Genomic DNA, 22,842 nt, shown 5'->3' on the forward strand with positions numbered 1-22,842 from the left:
CTCTCTTGTCAAATTCCAGTCAGTGAATCATATTTGAAAAGGGAGAAGCTCATTTGTTTAAGTTAACAGCTATAACAAAAATAATAAGTCATGCCTGCTTGTTCAAGGTATACATTGAAATTGCACTGAGTAACATAACGCAGAATACAAAGTTTTCATATCACCCAAAGAGAGATTAGGTAATTGGTACTTATTGGAGCATTCCTATAGAAATCAAGCCCCTTCACAAAGCAGATGGAATCAGTGCCTCTGTAAGGTAATTGCATGTTTACATCATTGTAGGTTATGTCATTGTTAAAAACAGTCACTTAAGATTGGGAACAGATGAGGACATTTCAAAACTTAGTATTAGGTACATGTAAGCTACCTGTACTTTCATTATCTGCAAGCTTTTTCTAAAAACGTTTTGATTATTTTGCCTATCATGGTACATCAAATACTGTGCTTTTTAGTGTGGTCATAACATTTAAATGTCAGAGATTTAGCCAGTGAACCTTCCTAACACATACCGATAAGCCACATCATTCCTTTGTTTTTTCATGTAAAATTCTCAGAAGTATAGAAGAAATTAATTCTGAGGTGGTTTCACCCAACTGTCAGCTTCTTAGTACTGGAGCTGGAATGTACAAATTGGTGAAGTAGAATGGATAAAGCTATCGAATTGGTGGAATTAGCATGCACCTCACCAATTATACAGATATCTTAAATTCAAACCTTTTATTTTTCTTTCTTAGAGCAAGAAAATCCCCATGATCTTGAAATTTCCATGTGAATCAGAGACAATCAGAGGCATGCACCGCTTGTTCTTTCTCAGCCATTGGAAAGATGCTCTTTTTTTTTTATGGTTTCTGAAAGACTAGGAAGGAACCCCGTAAGAAAAATGGACAATACTTTGTACAGTGAATTCAGCATTTCTTCCTCAAAATTCACGAGCCCCGTAAATTAATAAGTTCCTATAGGTTTGTAATACCCATCAGTAATTCTTAATGCTTAGAATACTTCCCGGAATGCACAGATGGATGTGACCTACTCAGGAAAAACTAAAAATTATTTTGTTCTAAAGGTTTGCTATGTGCATTACAGTCACCAAAACACTAAGTACTCATTTTAAAAGTGGATGTCTTGACATCTTTGAGCAAACAATGTCAGCAATTTAAGTAAAGGCACATAGAAAACAAAGATTTTTTTTGAGTAGTTGAAAGATTATCACAGGATAAATGGTCAAAACCAAGTTCTAGAAACTCTGATGCCAACTCTTAATGGTGTTATTAATAGAAGAGATTCAGGAGAGGATCAGACCCAAATGATCACAGCTCACTTATGGGAGTACCCTCAGCCTGTTTGTTAATGAATTGTTTTTATACTTACATACAGGTTGTTCAAAAAGGGATCTGATTTGACTAGTAAAATTACAAAATATTCAAAAGGAATATCTTGGTTGTATAAAGATGGCTGCATCAGTCCATTTTCCACTCCTACATAAAAGAAACATAGTGAGTAGTTTTTCTTTCCTATAAACAAGCTTGTAGCTTCAGCTTCCTAGGCACCACCAGTAATAAAAAACTGGTCGTTGAATTGATATAGTACCATGGTCAAAGAAAACACAGAAGCCAAGGAAAGCTCTTTCTCATAGTTGAAAAGAAAAAGCAGCATAGATTTGGTGCTCTTCTGTAAGGGTGAGGCTCCTCTCCGGCTGTCTGTGAGGTGTGGTGAATTCCAGAGGCTTGGAGATTGAGTAGGGGTCATTGGTTGCTGATGGCTGCCTTGCATGTCCCCTTATTCAGGAGCAATTAAAATATGAATTGTGAGCATCTTCACTGTTTTTAAAAAGTTGACCTAAAAAAGCTTCCACAGATCAAATTCTGCAGTCCTTTAAGTGAACAAGGCAGAATTAATATATTGGTTTTAGAAAGCCAGTTCATTTAAAATGAAGCCTGGATTCCTCATTAATCTGGTGGTTTTAAACCAAACAGTGTAGCTTTCTTCAGAACAATAAAGGTAATATATGGTAATATGGAGCAGTGGGATTGCCTAGTTCTGGGAAGATACCTTACTCCTTTCCTTGTGAAAAGTAACAAAAGTCTTTAGGAGTAGCTCCCTATTCATTTTTGTGTGTGTGTGTGAAAAATTTACTCTATACCAAAAAACAAAAAGCAATTGTACAAAAAGTACTTGCAAATGAGACTATAACAATGTAAGGAATAGTCACCACATATACTTACTACCTAGTGGCCAACTATTTAAAGGTGCATCAGCTTCCTTCCTGGATCAGTTATAAGAAATTGATTTTTGTATGTGTGCTTATGGGAAGTGTTTTTTTCAAAAACATTCCTATCAGACTTGAGGCCATTTTCACAGGTAAAATACCGAGCTGATTCATTCTACATGATATAGGCTCCTCCTTCATGATAGTAAGATTTGATTTCCTTTTTAGCAAGACTTTTAAGAAAGACATTTTCCATCCCATATCATTAAGCACATCTGCTTAAATTCCATCATTAAAAGCTGTCACTTTTTCCTGGCGGACTTTCAGTCTGCTTTACATTTAGAATCATATACCATCATTGATTATTTCATATTAGACAACTACTATCTGGTGAAAAAGTACATCTGGGAACAGGGCCCTTCTATTTATCCAATCCTTAGTACCTCCACAGGACAGTTACTAGAGCATGTAAGTGTGAGACACCCACACTGAAGTATGAGATCTGCTTTACTGGATAGATTTTTTAGGGGGAATAAACTAGTTGATTTGAAGGCAATTATTATTTCTTTTCTATCACTTGGTATTTACTCAGACAAAAGAGAAGAGAAATGAAGACACTTTTTTTTTTGGTTGCAAATCCCACTTCTCTGGGTTTCTTATACATGACAGGGTGTTCGTTCTGATAGTTCACAATTTTTATCTTTGTTTTTGTTCTTCCTTAATCAGCCTACACAGCCTCAGGCACATCTCAAGCCAATCGATATGTGGGACTAAGCCCAAGAGACCCATCCTTCCTACATCAGCAACAGGTGGGCAAGTTTCACCCAGGTGTGACGGTGTAGCCATGCTTTCGCTTCCGTGCTTCTCCATGTTGCCTCTCAGATCCGGACTCAGAAGGGGGCTCCCGGGGCTTCTGAGACCAAAACTGATCATTTCATTTCCCAGAGTTTTTTCTCATTGATCCTTTGTTTCTCACCTCTTTGAGTAGAGTTTCTCAAATTGGCTCATGACCTTTTCCATCTCTGTAGCATATATTGATAACATCCATGAGTAATAGTGTTTCAGCCAAAGTGTTTTTTTCTCAGTCTCATTGGCTATTGTGAACTTACAGACTACAGCTTTCAAAGACAAAAACTGCAAACTGTTTTAAAAGCCAACTAGAATAGAAGCAGTATATAATTCGAGTTTTTGAGTGATTTCATATTTTCCAGATGTTCTGCTCCTCACATTTGTATTTTAGTCCAAGATGATGAGTTATGAAGTTAAAATCTCAGGCGACACTTCATTCCTATTTTAATAGCTTTAAATTGGTTTACTGATTTCAGATGTGATAAAACACTTTTTTTTGGTTCTGCTTTCTTACATCATTTATGTTTCTAGTAGCATTTTAAATTTCACATCTCATTAATGCTGTAAATTTAATGCAAATGAAGTGTTTACCCAAACTGTGAAAATATACAGCCAGGATTAATGGTGGCTTATAAACAGATCAGCCACAGTCAAAAGCATGGACCATACCAATGTAGAAATCCCACGATTCTAGTTACAGGATAAGAGAAATAGTTCTAAACAGTTCCAAATTTAAATATATTTTATCATGCATATGTTTGCTGCTCTCAAGTTTTAATAGCAGAGCAGTTTGAAATTAACAGTATGCAAAATATTACATAGGGGAAAATTAGGCTATAATAAATAATAAAGAGCTGGTGTTAACTAACTTGCTCTTTATTTATAAATTGCCTGTGCATATATATGAGTTTTTGTATAGGTAGTAAGATACTTTTGCCCACTTACTTCATTCTTGATCTGTTCACCTCACATACCCGTGTTGTGGCCCACCTCAACTGTGCTTGGTGTGGAGTTCTCAAGTCCTTTCCAGTTGCAGCCCAAGGGGGCAGACTGCATATTAAAGGTCACCACATGCAGAGCTCAGAGAAAATCATAAAGATGATAGCTTATTCAGGATACTTGATGTTTTGCCAGGTTTAAAAAAAGCAAAACAAAACAAACCAAAAGAGTGAGAACTAACTGAAAACATCTGTACACAGTTATGAAAATACCAAATAATAATTAGTGGTTTTGCCAGCCATTGGCTTCTCAACATAATTCTCTGGAATGTTGCTTTTTTTTCACCTCTAAAATTGTTATAATATGAAATGAGTTATAATTACTAGAATATGGTTCTATTTGACAAATGTGTGTGTCCATTGTGTTTTTTAAAAGACATGCAGGATGTATAGGTTTAGAAACTTGTTCTTTTAAAAATCATTACACATATTCTCAGGAATATTTTTCTCATGGGATTTGCATTATTCTTTATGACACATCTCTAATTTCCAGTTAATTTTTAATGCATAAAACGTGCCTCCATTATTTAAACCTTTAGCCCCAAATGCTAGTTAGAATACTCTAACGAATTCCATGTATTTGGAGGCAGCCTTCCTCTTCCACTACCCTGACCTATGGAAGCTTTAATTTTCTTATCCCTTATGATAAATGTTGAAGCCTCATGTAATTATGATTACTAAAGTGCATTAATATAAGAGTTACTTCTCCTTTCACATATCTAAAAATATATCAAGGAAACTTAGCAAGCATCATGAAAATATGAATTTTAATGTAGATAGCATTCTGGCACATGATATATTTTAAAAACTATGAGTTCTAGAACTATAAACTATTTTAAAATCAAAGAAGACAGCCACTTATTTAAGTGGACAACATTGAATCAAGACCACTTACAATATGAATACATTTTGTTCAGTCACCTATGGTTAATACTTATGGAATACATGATATATATTAATCTTTGGAAGCAAAAAAATGTTCTTTATAGCTGAAAATGTTAAATACCATGCAGACAGATAATTTGTCCTCTATGTAATGAAAGAGTTAGTGCTACTTTTTAATTTGAGGAAGCCCATATATGCTTTATTTTATAATGAACTCCAGTTTTGAGGCATGCAGAAATACCTGTAAATAAATGCATATCATTCTATAGATGTATATTAGTAAACTAAGGCTAGAGTCAAAAGCCTATTCATTTTAGCCTTTCAAATTTTAAAAGAATTATAGAAATTTTATGTGTACTATCCAGGAATAGAGAGACAGAAATAGTTTAAATGACTTCAGTAGAGTAAAGATTATTCTTTCCTTCAGTAGAAATGAGATTGATTTACTGTGTCCTTTCATTACTTTACAAAGATTTAAAAGAGACCACTCTTCTAGAGGCAGTTTCTAAATGCATTTGGTTTAAAGCACTCAATGATGAATGAAAAGGAAAATCAAGGGGTACATGAAATAAAGGTAATCAATCATGTTATATTAGCTAGGAGAAATTCAAAATTAGAAAGGCAGTGCTTTAGTCTGAGAGGGTTCTTTTAAACATTCCCTATAGCCTTTAATATACATGACCCTTTAAGAATAAATATCGTCACCAGGTACATTCTTCAGCTCATGGTGGCTGCTTTATAAAGATTTATTCTTTTAGGTTATGAAAAGTACTGATGTGTAGTTTTGAGTGTTGTTTTTCTTAGAAAAGAACTTTAATACAGCCTACATAAATTAGAGTTAATGATAAATTTAAAGTGGTTGTGTAATTTCGACTATTTTATAAATAATCTTTCCACAAGATGATACTACAGTGGAGTTTCCAATATGGTCATTTTCTAATACATAAGCTTACTAGCATTATCAAATTAAGATGAAAAGCTTTGTAATGTTAAAATGAACCCTGTATTTCACCTGTAAGAGTAATACATTCATAGTGTCAAATCTGAATACTCAAAGTATACACTTTCATATCATTTACTTGGTACACAGACAGTTGTTATTAGTAATTATACATCTTTGTGTTCCTTTTTATAATAATTATTGCTGATGACATTGGTTGCTAACTGCTTGGGAATACTAGTTTATTCTGACTGGAAGGAAGTTCACCTATCGCTGAAAATATATCTCATTTGAATCTAAAAAATAAATTCACATAGTCCTGGAGACTATTTCAAAAAGGTTCATGTAAACCAGTTGATAATCTGCCATTAAAAATAATCCTCTCTAATCAGTCATAATAGTCAGCACATACCAGCTGATCAGTATTTGACTTTAGACTTTTTCTTTATCTCTTAACACAATCTTGAATACTTTTCAAGTCTAGAACTAGTCTGTCTTTGGGATTATTGGCTTAGTTATTGCATTCGCTATTGGCATGGGGGAAATCTTAAAATCAGAACTTCAATTGGAGCTTCATTCTTCTTTAATTTTTCTATTGGAAGATGGTTTTGGTGGCTTGAAGAACTCATGGGTCCTGCTTTGGCAAACTGAACTCATTAGTCTCTGCTGAGAAATGTCTTTTTATGGTTTGGAACATTTTCAGAAATGTGGAACACCACCCCTGCCCCGACTTAACTTCATAGAAGTTTAGTAAAATGCAGTATATCCTTTTCTCTCTCATACTTTATAATTCATGAACACATTGTGCAAATTCATTATGATAGGCAGTGAAGGAACCACGTTTCCCAAATTTTATCTCCCTGAGAAAATGGGAACTATCAATCAGAGTGTTGGATGTTGCTTAGAAAATATAGAAATTATTTTATAATTCAGTCTAACAATTTTAGCATGGATGAATAATAAGAGACAACTTACTTGAATTAGCACCAGTTTCTTATCTGGTCTACCTCATAGTGAGTTGCTAATTTCAGGCCTCCTTCCTTTGCTATCATAGAAAGTTTGGTAGTATTAATACAAGAGAATCTGGCTAATTTGATTATCACCATTACATTTGAGTCTAAGGTCATAATAAGAGCCTAAATTCTTACTATTGTACATCAACATATATTTAAAAATCTCATTGTAAGTTGGAAATAAAACGTTTGCAGCTAAGAAGCTTCTTGTTTAGAAATAAAAGTTCACCATTCAAACAAGCCATTAAAGTACATATTAACCTTTGATGTATATTTGAGATCTAATTTGATTATCACCATTACATTTGAATCTAAGGTCATAATAAGAGCCTAAATTCTTACTATTGTACATCAACATATATTTAAAAATCTCATTGTAAGTTGGAAATAAAACGTTTGCAGCTAAGAAGCTTCTTGTTTAGAAATAAAAGTTCACCATTCAAACAAGCCATTAAAGTACATATTAACCTTTGATGTATATTTGAGATTTCAATTGAATAAATTAGGAGCTCACTTTTGCCTTCCCTAAGTGAGACAATAAAGTCAAGTAAAGTCTAGTTTATAAGAAATCGGTCTTATTTTCATAATCTCAAAATTATCTCCTGACTATATATATATTACCTATAATAAGAGCTAATGAATCAGTGGCCTGATCAATTCAGGTCTTTGCATTACTTCTCACAATTGCATGGATTTTATTGGTGCTTGGGCTTCAGCATGTTACATCTCTTGCATGACTATATAATGCTATTATTTGAATTTCAATTACTGGTCTAGTTTATATTTAAATTGTTTCAACACTTTTCTTATAACACTTTTGTTTTTAAAACTAGAATTTGAAAGTACTTCTCATTACACTGAAAATTTCTGTTACACAAAATGGCCTTTTTAAGAAATTACCTCTGTAGGATTTTTTTAAACTAAGATATTAGTTTAAATCTTCTTATAATATTTGTCCTGGCAAATGGCAAAGCCAAAGCTTGGTACTACCATTGGAAAGGTAGTCATTTATTAGAGGCAAGCAATTAAAAGGACACAAGTGGACTATGAACAAACTTTTCAATACAGTCAGGAAGCAGGCTATCAACACTTGGGCTGTTCTTATTGTGTCTGTTATCATAATTGACAGCTTGACGTAAAACGCTATCACATGACTTCTGGGTAGGTATGTAAGTGGATAAGAGGTCACTTTTCATGTATGCTAGCTTGAAAGGAAACACATTTAAAGGAAGTTTCAGTCGAAATAATGGCTATGCAAATGTTTAGCTCTTTGGCTAGTTCTTAAATTCAAAAAATCCTTCCATTGTCTGTCTTTTGTCATTCACTGGTTTGTTCACTTACCTTTACTGGGAATCAAAGACTAATATCCAGATAAGCTGTTCTAATTAATGTAAAAGTAAAATTACATTTTATGTAACCTTAACTTTAATCAACAAAAACACAAGGAAAAAATTATCTTCTTTTCTGAAAATATTAACTTAGATCTCAGTTGAATCAGGGAGGTAGAGGGAATTCTGAAGGTTATATTTACAGACATTTTAGCATTAAATATTCTTGAACTGCACATAAAGGACAGAGTAGGAAAGGAACAATGACAGGCAACTGGTGTAGTGGGTGAGAACCAGGGATTAGGAGTCAGAAGGTTTGGGTTTTAGTGTTGATGTGACAGGGCATTTCTAACCTTGGACAAGTCCTTAAACCTTGGAAAGGAAAATGAAGAGGTTGAACTACATGAGCTCCAAAGTCCCTTGAAACCTTAAAATTTACAAGTTGTAGTAGCCTCTAATTAAAAAAAAAAAAAAATCTTTCATTTTCTAATACTTATCTTATGATTTATGGTTAATAATGTTTATTCTGCTCATGGACTATGCATACTCATTTAAGTTAATTCTACTTCTGCTAATTAAATTAAATATCAAGAAACATGGGTTTCAGAAATTGGCATTAGAAGTGACTTTTAAGATATGAGGATGATCTTGAGTATCTTTTTTTGTTGTTCTGGTTTTTTTTTTTTTTTTGCATGTGTTGTACGTGAAACATACAACACAATTTTATTCTGACCATTTTTCTTGTTCATACCATTCCTTCAGAGGTTACATGCTGTTCATCCAGAGACCATTTAATTTGCTCCATGTAGGTAATTAATAATAGCAATAAAATAAAATTCTCCTAATCCAAAGTATGAATATTGGAGTGTTAATCCTTTTAAGCATCTGTCTTCCCCTGCAAAAAGAACCTCCACCCCTTAAAAATCTGTTTCATTGAGGGTCTGGAGAAATGAAGAAACACAAGAAAACATAAAACATACCTTTCAAGATGTTCTCCCGAGGGTCATTGTAAACTTAAAAAGAAAAAAAAGTGAGAAGATAAATTTGCCTGTGTTGATTGTTCTGTTCACAGTTTAATGGTTTATTGGTTCAATTGAGATTTGTTGTCATCATAGGACCTGTTAGTACCTCAGCCTGTTTGCTGAGTCTAGCAAAGTAGAACATTTTGCTTACCTTCTTTCTTTTGTTCCCAAAGCTAATTGCTGTGCATTTAACAAAAGACCCTGTTAATAACAAAGGAGGACCCCCATTTGAATAAACAAACTATTAGTCTGAAGTCACAAGCAATATTAATTCTTTATGGCTATCTGCTACTTACATGATTATTTGAGTGTAGTTTAGGAAAGGATAATGATCCAAATCTTAGGTGTTTCCCCTTTATGTAGCCATTTGAGAGGAACCAGTTGGCCCCTATCCTTTTTCTTTTTTTCTTTGAAGCAATCTGATTTGAGTTGGGCCAGGAACAAGGTTCTCCTTCCAGAGACCACAGAACTCCACCCTAAGAACATATGCAGTGAAAACTTCACCTTCACATCTTCCTTAGTTGTTTAAACTTTTCCAACCTTACCCCTTTACTGATAGCTTTTTTGGAAGATAGTCTTACTCTCTTAGTTCACCTTTTATTTGGTTTTGAAATTCTGGGCATTTTCTAGACAATAGAATTTCATATTGGTATGTGCATATAAATTAAAGGATTAAAATGATTTATATGAGTGTGCATTTTTGTAAGGATATGCATATGATCAGTTCTTTTTGAGAGTCTATATTGTTACAAAAATAAGAATTGTTCCCCACCTCCACATAAAAACAGACAATTCTAACAGACTAAATTTCTAAACTGAGTGGCACTTGGTATTTTAAATTCGATTACTATTGGGAGAAAAAAGCAATTTCCTATTTCTTAATAAAAAATACTTGGAAAAATTCTTACAGCGTTCTTAAAGCTTTGAACTTAGAAAAATTCTATATAAACGAAAGGCATGTATTTATGTGCCACTTTAAAGTTTTAAAATAAAAAAAGAGAATTTACAGCTGAATTATCTAACACTGATTCTGTCACAGGGCAGAAACTAAGGACTCACCACCCCAAACTCAAAAAAGATTATCACCTCTTATGTTAAACTTGTTTAAAGCCTAATGTAAAATAATTTTTTATTAGGAAAACTGAATTCTGCTAATGGCAAGAATATGTAACATGACCCCAAAAGAAGCTTAAATACATGTAGTATTAACCTTTTAATATGTAGAGTCTGTTCAAAATTTGCTTGGTCAGGAATATCTTGGTCAAATAAGATTAGAAATTGATTTTCTTAGGAATTACCATCATGGAAATCTTTGGTGAATAAGTGATTTCTATTTTAATGATTTAATTGCATACCCCACCCTTACCATCACTTTAAAATTTCACTTTATCAGGGAGTTTTGTTAGTTCCAAGATGCTTTATGACCAAGAAGGTTTATTAATTGAAAAAAACCAACATGAAGAGAGAGGCTCTTACTCAAGTAACCTGGCTTAAGTTATAGCGTGTCTCCTCAGAAACTTCAAGAAATGTTGATAATGGTAGTGTACAATCTAAACAGATAAATAAGTTTATTATATTTTACATTTTTAGTAACTGAAAGGAAATTCAATGCTAATTAATGTATTGCCAATTTATTTGGCATTAAATTATTGCTAAATATATTTATTGTTTATTTTGAATGTACTTAAGCATATTTTTCTGTTTGGGAGAAAATATTTCTATTGCATATATCTTAAATAGATGATAATGAATAGCTGTAGTCAGGTTTATCCCCTTTGAGACTACTTTTAGAAAAGAAAAGTCCAAAAATATGTTCATTTTTAAGTGTGCAGCATATGGTCAAAGAGAGCCCACTTGACATTTTTGGGGGTGGTAAAACAAACAAACAAAATATTAGCAACATTAACAACAAAAAAACTAACTCATTTACAACACATCCTTCTGAGGAGATGTGGTCCTACACTTGTCTGTGGGACAATAAGCCAATCAGTGAGTGGTATTTAGATTCCCCTGGCTTTGTGAAAGCATATTATTTTTCTGAAAACTTCTCCAACCTAAGCTGAGAGCCCCATAGATACTAATCTGAAGTTAATAATTAACATAATTAATGTGTGCTATGCGTAAATATACATCTCCCCTCTTCCAAATGTTTGATTCAAAACTAGCATTTTCACCAGCCTGGGCAACATAGCAAGATCTTATAGCTACAATTTTTTTTTTTTTTTTGAAATTAACCAGGCATGGTGGCACAAACCTGTAGTTCCAGCTACTCAGGAGACTGAGGTAGGAGCATCACTTGATCTCTGGAGGTTGAGGCTGCAGTGAACCATGATCGTACCAGTGAACTCCAGTATGGGCCACAGAGGGAAAGCCTGTCTCAAAAAACAAACAAATAAAAATTAAACAAAACCCTTCCATTTTCATTGACTAGAGTAGAATCAGTAAGTGATAAATCATTAACATTATTGTTATACAAAGCCAAGTTTCTTGAACTGTTTTTTGATTGTTTTCATTGTACTTTTAAAACTTTCACAGTAAAAAAAAAGAAAACTGTAAAAAAACAAAACAGAAAACAATTTGCCCCATCACAGTAAATTTGATTAGACGACCCATTTTGAGAACTTTTAAGAAATCTTGCCATATTGCTTCCCCCTAGACTGAACACATTTACTTCTTTGAAATATTGAAAGTATGTCATCTGATTTAAAACAAAGCAAAGTATACTTTTTTTTCCTTCATGTGAGTATTTTGGTCCGTTTTAAGAATATTTATGACCAGGCACCCGTGGCTCACACCTGTAATCCCAGCACTTTAGGAGGCTGAGGTGGGCGGATCACTCAAGGTCAGGAGTTCGAGACCAGCCTGGCCAACATGGCGAAACCCCATCTCTACTAACAAAAATTAACTAGGCATGGTGGCGCACTCCTGTAATCCCAGCTACTTGGGAAGCTGAGGCAGGAGAATTGCTTGAACTTGGGAGGTGGAGGTTGCAGTGAACTGAGATGGTGCCACTACATTCCAGCCTGGGTGATGAAGTGAGACTCTGTCTAAAAAAAAAAAAAAAAAAAAGAAAAAGAATATTTATTTTTCTTTCTAATTTATTTACTGATTTATGACTTCTTTATGACATATATCCTGAGCAGAATCTACATGTCTATCAATCTGTTGATCTATCTATGTATATGCAGGGAATTTTTTTCAGTTCTTTAAATCATAAAATCACTTTTACTTGAAATCCTGAAATATGCAAATAACTAAAACACATGGTTTGGAAATTTTAGCTAGTATTTTTGGAGCCTCATAGATCGATAGAAAAATGAGCAAAAACTATCTTTCTAAAACTCCTGAATCACTATTACTTAGTGTGTGCAGAAGCTCGAGAGTCTAAAAGGGAAAGTAAAGATTCTTAATAGCCTATTTTTTTGGCCATAACATTATCAGAAATGTTTAAAATAGTTTATCATAAATTTTAAATTTATGATAATTTATGGTACTTGAGTTCCAGTCATCATCTGGAAATTCTTACTGAAAAGCAGCAAACAAGGTTTAGGGGATTGCTGTGAAGAAGTCATCTTTTCAGTGTAAGATGCTGTTAATTTACAGTGTGGCCATCTGAAGTTTAAAAACGATGATTTTCTACTGTGTTTCCCCCACCAAACCAGATAAGTTTACTTTCTTAAGAATAAAAATAAGCAATATATCTTTTCAATAAATCTGCTGGCACTGTAGGGCAGCTGTTAACCAAGCAGAGCTGGATAGGGTTACTCGAACAATCTCTGAAGGGCAGAGTTGATGATTCGGAGATCTGGGAAGAATTTGTTTCAGCTTGTATTCAGTGCGTTCCTCACTTTCTTCAGATGTAGTAAAGTATTTTAAATGCCATTACTCTGAGTTTAAAATAAAACTAGAAATGCTTATCAACTCTTTCTAAACAATGCCAGTTTAAGCAAAACAAAATTAGTAAAAGGTTAAAACTGAAGACCTTGATGCTTCTAAACACAAGTTAGGGCAAATGTTTGTAAGGTGGGCCTTTCTCCTCTAAACTGCATGTCTTCTATGTTTTGCAAACTGCATGCTTAAAGTTATTGATTATTTTATTCAGTGCTGATTATTTGGTGTGATGCATAGAAAAAAAGCATTTTTATTTTCTTTCTAAAATATATCTCTCTATTGAACATTAACATTTGCTTTTATTCCAGCTCAATTTGTACTCTAATAATGGCTAATTGTTATGTTCTAAGCACTTGTTTCTCTTGTATGCTTTAATTAATAGAGAAGCATATTGCAATAGCTTTTTCTAAAAAAGAGTCTAGGAATTTTGCTTTTCAAGAATAAGATTTTTTTTTGCTTTTTTTTTTTTTCTTTAAGTTGCCTCTTGGGAAAGTAAGGTTAATGCCATGTACAGTACTAGTTTGCATGTGTTCATTTAAATACTAAAAACTGTAGTACTGCTCGATCCATATCTGACTGCTAGGTTTCAATTGACAGCTGAGGATTTGTGACTGGACCATGAATCAAAACGGCAGGCATTTATACCCCAGTACCAGTGAGGATACATTGGGAATTACTTGGCAAAGGTAACATTTTAATTATTTCCAACCCTACACTTACACCTAAAAATTACGTGAGCTATAGTGTTTGTTTTTAACTAGCTTTACAGAAAATATATGTTAAAAATTTAGTTGTTTTGGCTATGCCATTCTTCTTTCCCTGTCCTCCTCCTTTATTTCTTATGTAAATGAAACGTCAAATTAAGTTGGGACTATAGTATATGCTTACTGATCATTGGAATTTTTAAATGCTATAAAATGTTTTCTACAATTTATACTGTTTTTGGTGGGGGAGGGGGTGGAATGTGACATTTAGATTTTACGACCTGAAAAGTGAAATCACAGCTTTAGTGAAGATTTTTCAGCTACCTGAGGATAAAGCATTGGTTTTCACATTGTAGGTTTTTCTTATTTTAACTCTTTCCTCTACTGCTAATTCTAAGCCATTTCACTGTTCACTTTTTTCCCCTGTTGTAGGGAAAAAAAATAGCAAAAAATTTTGGTTAGTCAATTTAACGGTTATTGACAGCACCCATACATTTTGGAGTAGGAAGATTGTTGGAATCAGTAACTAAAGAAGGAATTTGTTAAAGTTTTAATTTCTGTTTGCATACTGATGTGATTCATGGAAGATTGACCTTATTTGGTTGGCTGAAAAAACTATTCTAAAACTTCATTTTCAAAACCAGTTCTGATACTGTTTCATGCATTGCCTTTAGAAAGTAAGTAGTTCAAAGTCAGCTGCTTCTTATGTATTATTTATTTTATTTAAGAAAAAATTGTGTCAAATTGACAAATTAAATAATTAGATTAATGGTATAATCATAAGTAATAAGAAATAAAAATTGGCAGAAGTGAATGAGGTAATCCCAGAAGGAGTTCACCAAATAGAGTTGACATAATTTTCCAACCCTGCTCTGATGTTAATCCTCGGTTTACGGAAAGTGTCTATAGAAAGGTACATACTCAGATAGAGTTGTAGATCGTCTGCCTATCTCCCTATTGGTTCACAGAAACTGCTGAAGAGTAGATTTTAAAGAATCAAAATAATTAAATGTTCACTTTAATTCAGATAAAAATTAAGGAAATAATTCAGATTATGTTTTTAAAAACAATGACTTTTTATTAATTCACTACCAAGTTGAATACCATGTGACTTTTCTTCTTGAAGATTGATATAACCTCCACTTTTAAAAGGTATACATTTTTACATATTGTGATTTTTTTAACAAGATTGTATTCATCCTCCCTTTTGAAAATAATACAATATATGCTTATAAAAAGAAAACTCAATGTAACCATCTTATCCAAATAGCCTTAATGATTAATAGTCTTAATTAAATTAAGTGAAAGTATCTCATTAAAATATTCTGAATTAATATACATTTTAAAGTTAATTTAATTGAATTTAATAACCTAATATTTCCATGTTATTTAATAAAAGTTAATTGAATTTAATAACCTAATATTTCCATATTTTATTTAATAACTCTCTTATATTTCATGCTCTATCAGTTAACAAAATGACTCATGTCTGCATACAAGCTTACCATATTTACAACAATTGCAAACCCGATGACGTGTACTCAGGTTTGTAAATGCACCTATAGCTGTGTGAACTTCCAATTCTGTGGAATATTGATTGGCTTACTAAATCTAAAAATAGGATAGACCTCTAAAGCATATTTGTAAATTGTTAGAGATTTAAAATGTAACTTTACCTAGTTATTAGTAATTTTTTTTGGGGACGGAGTCTCGCTCTGTCACCCAGGCTGAAGTGCAGTGGCGCAATCTCGGCTCACTGCAAGCTCTGCCTCTCGGGTTCACGCCATTCTCCTGCCTCGGCCTCCTCAGTAGCTGGGACTACAGGTGCCTGCCACCATGCCTGGCTAATTTTTTTGTATTTTTTAGTAGAGATGGGGTTTCACCGTGTTAGCCAGAATGGTCTCGATCTCCTAACCTCCTGATCTGCCCGCCTCAGCCTCCCAAAGTGCTGGGATTACAGGCGTGAGCCACCGCGCCCGGCCACAGTAATTTTTTAAATAAAAAATTGATAGCCCATGGAAAGAGAAGATGAGTAGGCAATAAATCTCAGAACACATGTATTGGAGGAAATCAATCTGATGATTAAACTGAGTTCTTAGGACAGTATTGTTGCTGTTACAAATCCCCTTCCTGGTGAAAAATTGATGTGGTAATCAGTTTCAAGTCATAGTAAGTCAGAAAAAAATTCAGAATTTATTTAGGTAAAATTTTTCTTCCCTCTCAAAAATTGTAACTTTTCTTTTGATTAGTAGGTAATGGCTTGTAGAATGGTCTTAATGATCCTAAAAGCTCTTTAAAAGGTATCTTGGTTTTTTTGTTTTTTTTGTTTTTTATTTTTTAGACAGTCTCACTTCCTCACCCAGGCTGGAGTGCAGTGGCACGATCTTGTCTCACTGCACCCTCCGCTTCCCAGGTTCAAGTGATTCTTAACCCCTCAGATACCAGAGTAGCTGGGATTACAGGCGTGCACTGCCACGCTCGGCTAACTTTTGTATTTTTAGTACACACTGGATTTCACCATGTTGGCCAGGCTGGTCTGGAACTCCTGACTTAAGTGATCTGCTCGCCTCGGCCTCCCAAAGTACTGAGATTACAGGCATGAGCCACCATGCCCAGCCAGTATCTTGGTTTGTTTCTTCTCTTTCTATCCTGATTCAGAAAGCACATAATTGATAATGGCAGCCATCACATTTCTACATTCAACAGATATTATTGAATCTTTATGGTGGGCTGTGCTAAATGCTGTGGTGAATCCAATGCTCACAGTTCTTAAAACCTAGGTGTGATGCAGTTCAGAATAAATAAATTCAAATGACATAGTTTGCTTTGCTTTGTTACAGTTTTCAAAAATGGACACAACAGAGTTCATATTTGATAATACAAATAGCCCTTGTCTGTGGCATGATAGCTTTATCCATCATTTATAGTTTATGACTTGTGGTTATTTTTAAAACATTTTTTGAAAGAATTTTGAAAAAAGTCATAAATGTAACACTAGCACTTTTAAGGCAGATAATAGACATCTAAAATCTTCAGGGCATGGCTATAGCTTTAGAATCATCTGAATAAGTTGAAAATATTTAAGAAATATAGGTCTATTCATCCAAAGAATTAAATAATTTGCCTTTGTGACGATGGAATAAATAAAATATCACAGGTTATTTTTGTTGTGGTAGTTGCCTTTTAACAAAAGGCAATCCCTGGGGACTGTAGTAGAAAAGGACAAAGCAAAACGGGTGTTTTGGTTTTGCTTTATTTTGATTGATTGTTGTTTGTTGTCATTACTTTCTTTGTACAATCGCTTTTCCATGGTCACCCTCTTTTCTGCTTTATACTAATTGCCCTGTTGAGGTGTTTCCATGTCAAATGCAGCTCTTGTTGGAACGGAAAATGGCAGTGCAAGGGAGCTGTGCAAGTAAAATCAAAGCTGGAAGGCTTCCTCCATCTACCCCCAACCCCAAGGCTTAAGCATTCCCTTAGGAACCAAAGCTGACTCTTTGGGAAAGTTTTCACAGCCTTATTAGGTTACAACCCTGACGGTGTTTTGTTGTTTTGACCTTAAAATTTTGTGAACTGTTTTGTGAACTGTGTGTGTGTGTGTGTGTGCACGCACATGTGTAAAGGAGTTGCTTGCACCTTGAGAGAGTCAATTTTTCTGTGTAAGTGAAAGGTCAGGAACTGCAGTTAACCCAGAGTAAAATACTGGTTTGGTGAAGGGCTCACTTCTAGTATAGTCAGGGTGGGCTCAAGATCTTAGGAGGATGATAGGTGATGAACTGCTTAAGGTAGGTACTGTTGTGTTTGTGCTTTGTCTCACGTGGACAAATTACCTTGTTGCATATGTGAGTTATGTGGACATAAACATATACAGCAGTTACTCCCTGACTGGCTTGCTTTCTTAAAGTGATAGTCAGAATATAGCCTCTACTATCAGATATGAAAGATCAATATAATTGAATGAAAAAGAAAGCCAAAGGACAATCCAAGAATAATATAAACATAAGCTATTTTAAAACATTAGAGGGAGTGCTTTATGCAAAAGAGAAACTGAATTTATTGTTTCATTCTCTCTTCTCCCCCTTCACCCCTTTCAAGAAAACGCAAAGCCACAAGTGAGTGGTTGTATGTGTCTGATGGCTTATGTAAACATAGAAGAAGTCTTCAGATGGCTAAAATAAACATGCGCGTGTTACCGAAGGATATGTTTACACAAACCATTTGCTCAGCCTCTGAAATAATGAATAAATGAAGATTTTACTAAAATAATTGGAAGGATTTTTGTGTTTCTGTAGATGCCATAATTGAATGGCACCAAAGAGACTTTTATCAGCTATTTTCCATGTTACATATGTTAGCAGTTCCTTTCTATGGGTTGAATACTTCATTCTGTAGTTACTTTACACATGTTTTTCTAAGAAATTGTCGTTTATTACTGCAATTCTAGAGAGTTGCTTGATTTCTCAAGAGAAATTTAGCAGCCAGTAAAGGTTATTTGGATCTGGTTGATCAGGAGAGGGAGGGCAAAAAAAAAAAAAAGAAAGAAAAAAAAAGTGGGGGGGGGGTGGTAATAGCTTTCATTTTATCCATGTAACTTAATTTGCATAACACTCACCTCAGCCATTTTCCTTGCTTTGTTCATAACATTTTCTTTGTAAAATGTATGCTCTCAAAATAATGAATATTTAAACAAAAAATAACTTTCAATAATGGGTTGCAAACCATATGTGTGTATTACATATATGTGTTTGTGTGTGTATGCATCTATATGTGTGTGTGTATGTAGTGCGTGTGTATATCTCCACATATATGTGGTATATATATGATAAGGGCAGTATGTCCTTACGTAATATTAAGAGTTAACTTTTATTTCAACATTACACTTAGACCATCCCTGCGAATTCACTAGGTTAGCATTTCCTGCTCTCAGTTTGTTATCTTGACACATAACTACAGTACAACAGCTGGGTTGTTCCTGGAGTTCCTGGGGGGAGCTTTATTCTCCGAGTGCTGAATTTCCTTTTCAGCTGTCAGCTCTAAAGTGTGTTCAAATCCTCAACTTTTTATACACCATTCTGGGCCCCTAGCACCACTCTGGGACTATGATAGAAATGCTGATACGGTAGATGAATGGAAGAATCTTTGGTTCAAGGTGGAGAATTGCAAAAACCAAAATTTCACATGATCATTGTTTGGTAAAGGGGCTGCTAACTACTTTTGTCTTTGTATTTGAATATTCTTTTTAAAGGAATTACTCTATTCTCATCAAAATTATTTGCACCTGTTATGAAGTCAAAAATAAAAACATTACCATTCTTAAAAATGATCTTGATATGGTTTTCACAGACGCACAACATCTGTGGTCTGGCTTTTGAATAATATGTTGGGATTTGTCGTAGTTTTGCCTAACTTTCTCCGTTTATAAAGAAAGATTTGTACAACACGACGTTTCCTTTTTATCTAGGCAAACTCTTCAGAACACTTCCTAAGAAATTAATTGTATTCCAGCCAGACTTGCATGCTGCCATCCCACAGGAAATGGGTCAGCAATCCATTAAGATGCCATTAGATAATCTAATTTGGAACTTAATCTCTAAATTAACCATGCTCCATACTTGAAGCATACTTGAGAGAAAGAAAAAAAGTTTATGTTTGAATCGATAGGGGAGCCGAAGCGTGAAGAAGGCTGTTTGTTTTTTCTGTAGCTGTGGTCACGTCTCAAGCCGTCTGGTAACCAGGAGAAACCAGACATGATGTAATTCCAGATTGAACTTGAACTTCAGGGACTTAGGATGGGGGAACAATGGACCATAGGAATCAATAATGTCCATTTTCCACATGATTATGTTTGGAGCTTTAAGTTAACCTTTATGGGAGAAGCAGCAGGATCTGCAGTGTGACGAAAATGAGATGATCCTGAGACAAGATGTTAGAGGAAAGAAAACAACTTTTTTCCGTGAGATTTTCTGAGCAGGACTGCAGATTCCAGCAGGATTAGAAAAGTTCCCGCTCTGCAGTAAACCGGTGGCCTGTTCAGAGCACTCTTTGTTCGCTTAGGTAGGACAAACTTAATCTTACGTTTCCTGTCAGATGATTTTTGGCAGTGCTCCTGGAGAGGGAGGAGCGTGATTCTGAAAATTCCCAAATGTAAACCTTGCTGATTAACCCTTTGTAGTGAAAGGAAGTATATTAAACACCTACTTTATTTGAATATGTTTCATGTAAAGTGCCATATTTACAGATGTTTTTCATCCGTAAGAAATCAGTTCTCTCGATAGCCAGTGCACCATTTATTAGCTTACCTTTTTGGTTCTCATTTTTGCTAGTGTTGTTAGTAGGGATATGATGATTTTTTTAGTCATATTTACTTGAATAACAAAGTCTATGAATGAATAAATATAATAATAAACATAATAAATGATAAAAGAAATGGCAAAATCTTAAGGTCAAGTCATTGAAGCACACGAATTTTGAATATTCAGAAATTGCAGAAAGTTACAATTATTCTCTCTTGCTCACTTTGTTTCACACACAGGAAGATCTTTTGCCCACGTAAGATCTTTTGCCCTTGTGAACAGAGTAGCAAGCATGATATTAAAATGTCTTCAGTTCTTTAATCATTTGTAATTTTATGCTTCAGCATTCTGATACAAATAAGTTTCATCTTTAAGAGGTAAAATTGTGCAAATAATGCTGATTTTTGCTTTTAAATGAAAATCATTTATAAAAGAATCTCTTTTTGCTTTGTATAAAACTTACATTTCTATTTGATTTAGTATGCCTTGGGTGATTTTCTCTAGTGAAAGGCACTATTTTGAAGCACGATTTTTGTAGAGAATTTTATCTGCTGTTAAAGCATCACATATGCAAATAAGAGGAGCAGTACCACTTTTAACAATAGCATTGAAAAGGAGCCCAGGGTAGAGAGGAATACAGACAGAAAGAGGCTGGAAATCAACATGTGGGCTTCTCCACTGTGCTGTGGTCTGTGGGAGGAGATAAAATAATTACTCTGAGCCTGATAATTCTATATTTTTTAATTGGCTAAAACCTCCCACAGCTACCTGAGTTCTTATATATGTATGCATGTGTGTACTGTAATTTATTTATAGTCATCTTCATAATAATTTTTCATCTTTCATTTTCAGTTCTAAAATTTGAAAAAGATCAAACACAATTTTTTTATAAGTCCTTAATTTGGCCTATTGAGGAAGAGCTTTTTTCTTATTTATGTTTAAAACGAACATTTTAAGGAAGTTTTCATTTAAGTGTAGGTTGCCATGCTGAAGTCTTCAAGGATTATGTAAGAGTTTTTTTACTAAAAGAGTGCAGTAATTATAAGGAGCACATTTAATATTTAGTGGCAGTGCTCCCATATGGAGTGGCTTTTTCTTGCCCTATGCTCTTTATTAGATAAAATATTTCAATGGTAGATGCTATTATTTTACTTAGAAAGTGCTAGCACTCACGCATGGTAAAGTTAACATTCAATCCGCTGTGCCCTAAGAACAAAAAACTTCTGAATCAATTGAATATAAATTAATGAGGTTTGATGGGCTACCATTTTGATATGCTATTTTCAAAACTGTTGGTCCCCAAAAAGTAGCAATAAAGAAGGCTATTTACGTACTTAGTTAAGAAACAAATACATTTCTCTTTCATTACTATGAAGTCCTATTGCTTGCAGTTAGAATAATTCCATGAGCCACCTGCAGTTTATGATATTTGGTGTTTCCCAGAGAGCCCACAAGAGTACTTTGCAGTTCAGGTAAGAGCTAGCCAGGGAGCTTTCTGAGACAGATTATTACAAATAGTAATAATCATTAGGAATCGTCTTGCATGCAAATAGGATCATTCAGATGGCAATAATGATCCCTAAAAACGGTGAAAATAAATCGAAGAAACCCAAGACCGGTATAAAGCACTTTGTGTATTTCACTTCCAGGCTAGCCTCATCTGAAGTGGAACTCAACAAACAAATTATTGACGTACAGCCACATCTGCACATATGTAAGACAAAAGCAAATACTGCATTCAGCTGAAAAGCAACTGGAATTGGAGAAATAAAGCACAGTTATTTGTGCTGAATTTTGGGCTCAAGAGTTATACTTCCACAGGAATTTCATTGTGATGTGAACCTCAATTCACAAAGTCTCTTGTAGAATTCAGTGGTAATATAACTCCTAGTCCAGTGAAAAAAGTAAACTATGCTTCACAAGAAGGGGAGATGAGAAAAGTTTAGTGGGTAGAAATACAGATCCTGGAATGACATTGCTCGAATTCAAACCCTGTCTGCTACAATTTAATAGCAATATGAGTTGGGCAAGACACTTAACTTCCTAGCTTCAGTTTCCTCGTCTGTAAAATCAGGACAATAATGGTCCTTTCTCATAGATTTGTTATGAGGATTAAAAGTTTTAAGGTAGGTCAAGCATGTAGAACAGTACCTGGCAAGTAATACACATTATATAAGTGCTAGCAACTAGTATATTTATCAAGTACGATTTTCTTTGTTCTAATACATAAATAGATTCAACTTAAGTGTTTATTCCTTCTACTGGTCTGAGTGAGCATTTTTTTCACAAGACGTAATCTGCAGGCTTTGTGTTATATTGAAGTAAGCAACCAGTCAAAATGCACCCATGTACAACCCAGGGCAGCATAGTTTTCCCAAAAGGTTTTCAGCAATTAATAAGGAAAATTGTTTATTGTGCATTTTACAAGAAATGCTAATACTTGTGTGTTAATATTTTGCCAATAAAATTAGAGTGTTTAGCCAAGGAAGTAAAAACCTTTGCATCTTGGGGAGATCAGGAGCTGTTGCAAAGGAACTAAAGGCAAATGCTTCTTTTAAATTAAAATACTTATTTTATTTATTCCCTGTGCTTTCTGGGCCATTGCTCATTTTTATTGCCATCTATAAATAATGTGGCTACTGGTACAGTTGAGGTATGTATTAATATGTACAACTCTTTGTGCTTTATTCCTGTAATATTTTTTAAGCTTCTT

The 22,842-nt window shown here is 34.2% G+C and overlaps 1 protein-coding gene across 14 annotated transcripts in view; it reads left to right on the forward strand.

The window, feature by feature from the left end:
• Positions 1-22,842, forward strand: part of NFIB (nuclear factor I B) — a 245,679-nt gene that overhangs the window by 211,267 nt on the left and 11,570 nt on the right. For 4 of the 14 annotated variants that reach the window (XM_054519869.2, XM_009244444.4, XM_009244445.4 and 1 more), the window contains exons 10-11: positions 2,933-3,015; positions 13,730-13,818. The exons of 6 other annotated variants lie outside the window; for them this stretch is intronic. In XM_054519869.2, coding sequence (XP_054375844.1) covers positions 2,933-3,015; positions 13,730-13,818 — 172 coding nt within the window. The remainder of the gene's footprint in view (positions 1-2,932; positions 3,016-13,729; positions 13,819-22,842) is intronic. 4 more of the 14 variants (XM_054519872.2, XM_024252154.3, XM_009244446.4 and 1 more) reach the window with 2 other exon arrangements.

Source organism: Pongo abelii, chromosome 13, assembly GCF_028885655.2.
Source record: "Pongo abelii isolate AG06213 chromosome 13, NHGRI_mPonAbe1-v2.0_pri, whole genome shotgun sequence".
Classification (NCBI taxonomy): Eukaryota; Metazoa; Chordata; class Mammalia; order Primates; family Hominidae; genus Pongo; species Pongo abelii.